Source organism: Mixophyes fleayi, chromosome 5 (assembly GCF_038048845.1).
Source record: "Mixophyes fleayi isolate aMixFle1 chromosome 5, aMixFle1.hap1, whole genome shotgun sequence".
NCBI classification, from domain to species: domain Eukaryota; kingdom Metazoa; phylum Chordata; class Amphibia; order Anura; family Limnodynastidae; genus Mixophyes; species Mixophyes fleayi.
Window position 1 is genome coordinate 205,925,701 of NC_134406.1, and position 9,901 is coordinate 205,935,601.

Below are 9,901 nucleotides of genomic sequence, written 5' to 3' on the forward strand. Positions count from 1 at the left end.
TTCAGCTTCAATTTGAAGCCGCCGGCGATGTAACGGCGGGATGTAATGCTCAAAGCCGCCGGCGGCTTTGAATAGAACATGGCGCTTTTGCTTTAAATGACGGCGCTTTTGTGTAAAGGCGGTTTTTTTGAAAATTACACCTGTCTCCTGGCCTGTTACTATTGGCTATTTTCAAACTCAGGAGATTTGACATCACAAGCCCTATATAAACCACTGGCCTGACACTTTTTTCTCTGATAGGGTTTAGAGGAGTTTTGTGAGAGGAGTTTGGAGGATAGTGGTTTGCTGAGAGTTGGTGTTTGGTGGATTGGTGGAGCGATATCTGATTGAAGTGTGAGTAGTCCTGTGGTTTTTTCCTGTTTTGTACATTTATTTTCTCATTTATTTTCTGTCTTGTATTTTTTGTATTTGACTTGTCCTCTGTCTGTGTTACTTGTGTGTGACTGTGTGGAGAGTGTGTCTGTAGGTAGTGTAGTTTGTTCTTTGTGTTTGTAAGTCCTTCAGTGTTTTGTGTTTTTCTGTCTTCTGGGTAAAAATGTCCAGAGATAGGAGGGGAGCAGAGGCTGAGGAGAGGGAGATGGAGGTTGAGGGGTCAGAGGAGGGAGAGGGAGAGGTTGAGGAGACAGGACAGGGCAGGAAGACCAAGACAGGGAGGAATGTGCGCTTCTCACATGATGAGAATTGTGTGTTGGTGCACAACATCATTCCCTGCTACGAGGTCATCCTAGGGAACCTGGCAGCCCGGACTCCTCTAAGGCGGCGTCACCAACTGTGGGGGAGAGTCTGTGATGCCGTGAACGCGGTGGGCCCACTGAAGCGGACAGTGGCGCACTGCCGCAAGCGCTTCTCTGATATTAAGAGGAGGCTTAAAGAGAAGATGGCCCAGGAAAGGAGGTCGACAAGGCGCACGGGTGGTGGCCCCCCACTTCGTATGGAGTACACCACGTACGAGGAGGAGCTGCGCCAGATAATGCCGGCAGAAATTGTAGAGGGCATAAATGTACAGGACACCGACTCGCCCTCTTTTGGCCAAGTAGTTGGTGAGTTATTTGTTTTTTTTACCCTAACAGTATTTTAACTGCTTTTCTCTTTTTAAAACTGCTTTTCTCTTTTTAAAACTGCTTTTCTCTTTTTAAAACTGCTTTTCTCTTTTTAAAACTGCTTTTCTCTTTTTAAAACTGCTTTTCTCTTTGCAAACGTTTTTTTTTTTATTTTTTGTTTTCTTTTTCAAAGTGTATATTTGCCTCTAATAGTTTGTAAAGGTTTTTTTTTCTCATAGAAAAAAAAAAAAATTGTAAACACATTTGTGCAATAAACAGTATATTTTGATTATTTTTTTTTTCTGGAAATACATTGTATGCTTTTTCTAATATATCCAGAATCGCCAGGACCGCAGTTCAGTCCCAGTGCCAGACCTACACCTCCACCTTCAGCGAGAGATTCGGGCACAGACGAGCAAGCAGGTGCGTGATTTCTGTTTAGGAGAGAAATAATGGAGTTACTTGATTTTCTGTGCAAATGTTGCTGTCAATGTTGTTTTTTTTTTTCTTTTTATTGTTTGCAATGAGAAGTTAGGGCTACATTTTACTCAACTGATATGTTGCCTATAGAAACCCATCAGAATATACCTTTACTTTATTTATTGCATTCAACAAAATGACAGCTAAAATCTGATTGGTTGCTATAGGCAACATCTCCACTTTTGATAGCATGCACTTTAGTCAAAATAACCCAGCATGTACTACACAGTCCTAATGATAATGGGTATTAAAAGGATAATAAGTGCATCCGTAAGCAGGTAGCATAGGACTAGAAATCAGGAATGCAAACATTGTGAAAGAATCTGTAGTTGCTAAAGATTATTCTTTCCTATCCAGTGTTCAGAATGCAATATACAAACATATTATATACTATATACTTACCGTCATTTTTCATACACAGGGCCCTCTTCATACCAGCCACCTCAGGCGGAGTCCCTGGAAATGTCCCCTGAGCCAGAGGATCTAACAACCATCACCCTGGTAACAGTGGATGCCCCTGTGTCTGGCCTCCAGGAAGTTTCACCTGGCCCTGCTGAACCATCACACCAGCAACCTGCACCTGCACCTATGGACCCAGCCAGAGAAATGGCGCTGTCTATTGGCGCATTCCAGCAGCAACAGACATTATTCATGGACAGGCAAACTGGGCACATGTCACAAATTGCGGCCCAGTTGAGGCGAATACACCGCTCCACGAGCCAAATCCCTGCTGCAATAAACCGGCTGGCGAGCGCTTTGGAGCAGACAAATGTGCAGCTGGCCCAAATGTCTGGGTCTGTGGACGCCATGCATTCCTCCATTCGCGAGGGGAATGCCAACGTTATCCGGCTGGCAGGCCAACTCCAGCAGGAACTGATTGCCCGCTTGCCGGCCCCTTTTTCATCGGCCTCCACCAGTGCCGCTAGCACGCCTACCACATCTCTACAGAGTACTCCTCCAAGGAGAGGTGCTCGCACCAGGGGTGGGCGAGGGAGGGGAGAGAGTGGCACCAAGCATAGCGATATGCCTGCAAAAAGACATCGCTAGCACAATGTTTGTTATTTATTAATGTTTTGTCAAGTTTCTATAACGATTATACGTTTTTATTTATTGTGTTCTGCAATAAATGCAGTTAAATTTCTATTGTGTCAGTCTTTCTTTTCTGCACATTAAACAAGAGTATTCTGATTTTTTAACAACTATGCACTAATTTCATGTAAACATTGACCTCTGACTGTCACATTCCAGGGATGTTCATATTTACCACATGAGGAGTACACACTATCCTGTTTTTAAAGGTTCCAATGTACAAAAAATTTACAATAAAATACTAAAATTGCACTCACATAAAACACATTTTTGAGCAAAAAATGTTTTTCATACTATGTACTTACACGTAAAGTAGTTTGTAATTAGACGGTCTCTAATCTCCCTTCCGCCCTCTGTGCTCTGCACATCACCAGATGTGACACGTACCCCTTCTTCTTCACTGTCTACTGCAATAATCGGTGGGGTAAGTTGATGTAAAGCCAGGTTATGCAGCAGACAGCAAGCCAGGACAATCTCAGATACCTTTTCAGGTGCATACATAAGCACCCCACCAGATTTATCAAGGCACCTGAACCTTTTTTTTTAAGAGTCCAAACGTACGTTCTATGATACCTCTAGTGGTTATGTGTGCCTCATTGTATTGGTGCTGTGCAGGAGTCTGAGGATGCAGCAGAGGAGTCATGAGCCAGGAGCGACACCCATATCCTGAATCTCCTGCAATAAAAGTAAAATGTTAGCTCCCATTTACTTTGAGCATGTTGTACAGCAGTTAGCATATGTGAGTCCATTTGAGCAAGGATAAGGGATATATAAAACATGCAAAGTACATACCCAAAAGCCATCCCTCCGGCATTTCACCACTTTCAAATTTGGCATAAAGGGTAGACTGTCTCAGGATAAAGGCATCATGACATGACCCAGGATAGCCTGCAACAACACTCAATATACGCTGGTTAGCATCGCAGACAACCTGCACATTCAGGGAGTGGTAATGATGGCGATTAACAAAAACCTCTGCCCTGTGGTGAGGTGGTCTCAGGGCAATATGAGTGCAATCTATTGCACCCATTACATTAGGGATACCTGCGACCCTATAGAAAGCTCCCTTGAGCTCATGCCACTGTGACTCCTGGCTGGGGAAGCTGATATAGCTAGGGCACACTCTTTTAAGGGCACCTAAAACCTGTCCAAAATGCCTTGAAAATGTCGGCTGCGTTATGCCAATCACTCTGGAGGACACAGATTGAAAGGAACCTGTTGCCAAAAAGTGAACTGCACACAGTAGTTTGTGTAGTCCTGACACTGCATTAGAGCGGCTGGTTGTAGGCTCCAAATCATCCTTCACTTGCTCATACAGTGCCATGAGGTTAGTACGATTGAGGCGAAACATTTGTACTACCTCCACATCAGCCAAAGACTCCAGATTCAAACGCACTGAAAATGCACGTGGAGTGCGGGGTCTTTGCAGGCTCCGCGGAACAGATGCCAACTGCTGTTCATCCTCCTCCTCCTGGCGCCTTTCTGCCTCCATCAGGTAAAAAGCTGCAAACATACACTGGCAAGAATGCACCACATTACCTGCAAAAGCCATTCTCCAACAAACCCACACCTGCCAAATAATGAGGGGCCCTTTTTGTAAGCATCATGATTAACTGCTGGGCAATAGACGGTGATTGTCTGTGATTGCTTCAGGCAGAAAAAACATTTTTCACATGTGGATTGCATTAGCATTAAAATAAGGGTTAACTATGTAATGCAACAATTCCCATCCTAGTTTCTTTGAGGCAACAGTATTCTAGTGGTTTTTTGGAAAGTACAAAACAACTAGAAAAGGAAAGGTGAAATGAGATTTTACTATGCAATCATACTGGGTGAAAAAATAATGGAAAAAAAAAAAAACAGTAGCCTGAAATTTCATGACACTTTGCTCATTTTCTATACACAGTCCTAATGGAGCAATCATTGGACATGAAATAGGCCTTTCTCTTATGGTCTGATTGGCAAAATACCTGAAACAGCACACTGTTTGAACCATCACGCCGCTCACAAGCAGCGCTTTCATTTTGGTCTTTTGAATGGCGGTTTTCCGGCGGCTTTATAAACCCCCTAATAGTAAATCCGGCTGTTTGTATGTTGAACATTGTTGAAACCGTCATGGCGATGTATACAGAGGCGGGTTTGGAAACATCATTTTTGCCCGTTTGGACGGCGGGTTTAGCCTTAGTAAAATCGGCGATGGCTAAACCGCCGCCAAATCCGCCGAAAGTCGGCGGATTTACAAACACGCCTGATAGTAAATCTAGCCCTAGGACTCTCAATGAACCCATGAGGTAGTCTTGCCCATTTATATTGTACCTGTTGAAATGTGAGGGAAAAGAGGCACTAACCATCAAGGTGTAGAGATACAGAGAAGAAATCAGAAAAGAGGTCAATGGCAGTAAAATGGTTAGAAGTTAAGGAATTTTGCATTTGTATTTGCTATGGTAATAGTGCGGATTATTACCGTTAGTACGGTAATTTTAATGCAGATTTCTGCTTCCGGCTCATTCTATGAATTTCTTAATATATTTCTATCAAAATTACCAGCAATGGGAAACAGACACACACAGTGAGCAGTCATTTTTGACCACTTTGCACAAAATTGCGTTGCATTCACAGCATAATTTTTCTTCAAATAAATATGGTCAATCCTTGCGGCTCATTAATAGCAGCTGTTACGGACGATGCATTTTTCATCTTTGACAACTCTTCCCTATCTATTGTGGTCCTCTGCCATGTATGCAGGGATACCATTTCACTGCGGCTCCATTGGGTAGGCTTTGAGCATAAATGCCACAGAAAACGTTTATTACAATTATGCTACGGAAAAAAAATACAAGCAAATTGACTGTGCTCGTCTGTAGGACCCAATCGCTCCAACAATCCTGTCAGTTCAATGACAAACCGTAATTAAAAATGCCAATAAAATACAGAGTGCTTATTCCAATATGCAATCTAATGCAACTAGTACACTTCACAAACACACACACAAACATGCCTCAGCCCTAAAAACACAGTTTTTCCTATTGCTGGGAATTTAACTATACACATTTACTATAACTTAAAACAATGCAATATTACAGCATATTATCAATAACTATTAAAATGCTGAAGCATAGCAAAACATGAAAGCAAAACGTTTAAGACTAAATCACAAAATGCACCTAGACCATGTATACCTTAGTCCTGTGATCCAATTCAGTGCCTCACTCACAAAGCAGATAATTAGACACAGGAAATTTAGGTAATATGTATTTTAATAAAACATCAGGAAATTTAGGTAATATGTATTTTGCGACTACACCTTTTGTTGAAAATGAGTCGATAAGCGTGTTCATGAAAAGCTCCAGAGCCCTCAAATTGTTAAAGAGAAATAATCCTCTGTCCAGTGCAAGCAATGTATTTCTAAAGTAGAAAAATTTTAAACTGTTCAGAAGTGAACAATTTAAATTCCACAAGTACCGCAAACACAGATGTATGGGTAGCTTGTATCAGTATGAAGCTTCAATCCAAAATGCTTACAGTACATTGAACGCAGTACGTTTTTATAAAGTAAATACAAAGAAAACATGAAGGTCATAGGTGATTGCTCAAGGAGTTAGGACCTCACAGGAACTCGATATCCCACAGGTGGCAAAGTCTATTTTTGTATTCTTAGATTACAGTTGGCACTGATGTGTTCTAACATACTTGCAAATCATACACTTTACTAATGTATTATTGACTAATACCAAGCTAACTTAACTAAACATTCTAACAAATTGACACTATTTACATGATTTTTTGGTTAGTGTGCTGGCAGAGTGCTGGGGTGCCCATAGCAGTGAACAAAATTGAAGGTCAAATGGATAAGTTATCCTATTTAGGGATTGAAATTTATTCTAGAGATGGGTTTTTCAGGTTACCGACAGCCAAGATTCTTAGACTGAAGGGACTTTTGGACATGTTTAAAATTCCTGTAGTGATGTCATGCCCTTCTTACGTTTAACAGATTATCAAGAGAGCATAGATGGTCTGGTCAGGAGGGCATTGGCACCTGCTAATCTGCAATGGTATAGGGAGGCCTGAACGCATTTGTCTGGTACAATTTTCCAACGGGTACATCTGGATTCTCTATGACGTTGGTGTTGACGAGTATTGCTTTATTTTTAAAATTACATAATAGAGTTGCTTCTCCTGTGCTTATACAGCACAGCACCCATGCTAGCAAAAGCTAAGATTGTAAAACTGATCTAAGTCACTATAAAATAACAGGTTTTATGTTCACAGATATGAATGTACCGGTACTGTAGACCTCCTATTCAGAGAGTTGTTTTTTTTTTTTTTTACGTGTTGAGTTTAATACTACTTTAACTACTGGTGATCATTACATTATCCTTGTCACAAAGGGGATAGTTACTGCACATGCTTCCTTATGTTTTGTTTAGCATACATAACACAGATGTGATATTCCCCTTTCTGATGTAGTCTACAGTCAAGACTGTATTTACCATGTAGATTGTAAATTTATTTTATTTACATTTAGTTTTCATTTTTTAATGACATTTGGCTGTCACCAACCCCCCACATTTCCTAGTAAAGTAATTGTGGGTGTGGTGTTGAGTTGTTAGGCTCAATAATCATTTAACATCTAATTTAAGGCTCATTTGGTTCAAATTCTAGGGCAGCAGCACGTTAAGTTTAGTTAGTCTTTCTTAGTGTTTCCTACCTGTTGGGAGGGCAAATATAATACATATATATTTTTATCAACCCTTAAATTCACTTTTCAACTGTTAATTCTTTGAAACAATGTAACATTTCTACAGATACTGCCACCAGGGAATTATTGTCAAAATAGAGAAGTGTACAATTCCTGGTATATTTTCTTCACGTATAATCTCTATCAGTAAAAATGTGAACACAGCATTATTTCCTGTTGCCAGCTGTGTTGATAGCATAGTCAGCTTCTAATACTGAGATGGTCATGAGTGAGACTTCAATATAACTGAATAGCAAATAAACAAATTCTTTAATATGGAGTTTTAGATTAAAATCTGTTTTATTTAGATGGCAGTTCTGCTTAATACCAACATTTGAAAAAAATGTGTTTTTTAATGTTCCAGTTTCAAATTTTCTACACATCAGCACTTTCTTGCCCAGACTAATCAAACTTGGAATTTCTTTATCATTTGTAAGTTTTTCGTCTAATCCTCCACACCAATCATGGTAAAACTGTTCAGTGAAGCGAGGAATATTTTATCTGAATGTAATTTGGAATGACATTGATGAGAGTGGGGTGGAATAAATGAGAAAGAAGAGTATGTTTATATTGATAAAATTTCACTTTCTTCCACCTGACTCGCATTTATATCAAAACTGCTGTAGAACTATTAGACTCGCATTACGTGGTTTCATTTAGCAGCCTCAGCCTTCATTAAATGTTCTTACCATCTATAGCAAATGATTCTTGAAATTAAACATTCTATGTAATTCATCAAATATTTTCCATGTTTTTATTTTGCGAAGTTAAATAGTGTCACAAACGTTCAGTAAACAAACATTACAGCACAGATAAATGTAACTGTGCAATGGTAAAAAAGCTGCATGTTTTTATAGAGTTAGCAATGAGTTCTCTATTTTGCAAGTTCTCTACATTAAAGCAGATGGACCTTATAGTAGAGATGTGCGGTGACCCTTGTATTTCGGTTTTGAAACCTGTGTCAGTTCTAAACCACGTTAGTGTTTCGGCTTTGCTATTGGTTTTGGCAAAAAATCACGTAAGATTTTGATTTTGGTTTTAGATCTAGATTTAATCAAAAATTGTGAAAAATAATTAAAATAATGTAATTTTGAGCTGTTTTTGCTGCTATATTACTATTTATAGCCTTAACATTCATTTCAAGTAATTTCCAGTCTATTTTCTAATGATCCCTTCACAATGGTCCCAATTTTCAACAATTTTGGTCAAAGTCTGCAGCGAGCTGTCTTAATGAAGGATTTTGCAACTTTGTCATTGTTTCAATTGCTTTCTCTGACTCATTTGCAAAAATAATAGACTGCATAGTGTTGATATCTCCCTTTCATTGCACCCACCTCATTCCCATGTTCAGATTTACTATTGCTGTAATTGAATAAATAAATAACCACACAGACACCAATGTAAATTTGGCAAAAAGTCACAGTTTTCATTTAAACAAAAATGGTGGCGGAGAGAGCAATGTGTGTCAGCTAACTACTAATAGCAAAACCAAACAGTGAAAGGTCAGATTCCTCTTACACTACTGGTCCTAGAATATAATTATTTACGATGTTAAAGCTTCCTATTAACTGCCATAAGCTTTTAGAACTGAACAGGGGCTACGCCCCTGATGATGCAAGTGGTCGCGTCATCGATGGGGTTGTGGCCAATGGCCAGAGGGGGCGTAGCAACGGGGAGAAGCGGAAAGGGAAGGGAGCCATCTTCTAGCCAGGGACCCAGGAGGGAGGAGGTGGTCCTGGGTCCCGGCAATTGTATAGGCAAAAGTGGCAAACACCCCTGTAAGCAAACTTGCTAGCACAGTGAGGGCAGTTATGAACACGGGGAATGGAGCCCAGCAAGGGCAGCAACAGCCCCACATTACCCTGTGAGGGGTGGTAAGCAAGGGAGTAAGAGCCTCCAATTATGCAAGAGAGCCCTTCAGTGAAGAATAGGGCTGCAGGGGGAATCCCCACCTTCAGGGGCATCCCTGCTGCTCTTTGCAGTTGTCCACAGTTCTCTGTGATTTTGTAAATCTTCTACTTGTGTATTTGCTTTCTCCATTTCAATAAAAAAAAAATAACCATATTTTACAGTTCTCTAACTCCATCATATAGTATAAATCATCATCCAGCATATCTCCATCTATACATGTATTCTTTTCCATATCCAAAATCTGTCATGTTAATTTCTCAGAATGTGGACTTTTAACCAAATCTGCTTCAATGTACGTATTATACATACATGTGTGGGAGGGGCAACTATTGGCCTATCTGAACTATGCCTTTACATATTTCTTACACGTCACTAATAGAACATATAAATATTATTTATATACATTCCATATTTGTATACATGGGTCTTGGGGACCACCTCTGCTGCAAGTCTCAGGCAATCCCCTTTAACTCAGTGTTGGATGAAGTTTGCGCAGGAGGAAATTATTTTTCAGCCCTCCCTCCCCATAAACATATGCAAGTCCCCTGGTTTGATTCAGAAGGGCAGCATTATGACACATAGCATATAAGTAAAACAAGGGGATGGTAGTCACGCTCTTAGCAACCGATGAATACTCTGGCAA

General features: G+C 40.2%; 1 protein-coding gene across 1 annotated transcript; it reads left to right on the forward strand.

Moving 5' to 3' along the window:
* The first annotated feature begins 535 nt into the window (after positions 1 to 535).
* On the forward strand, positions 536 to 9,054 carry LOC142159508 (uncharacterized). Its single transcript, XM_075214403.1, has 4 exons — positions 536 to 1,040; positions 1,380 to 1,463; positions 1,942 to 2,129; positions 8,926 to 9,054. The coding sequence occupies exons 1-4, from the start codon at positions 536 to 538 to the stop codon at positions 9,052 to 9,054; spliced, it is 906 nt and encodes a 301-aa protein (XP_075070504.1).
* Positions 9,055 to 9,901: the final 847 nt, after the last annotated feature.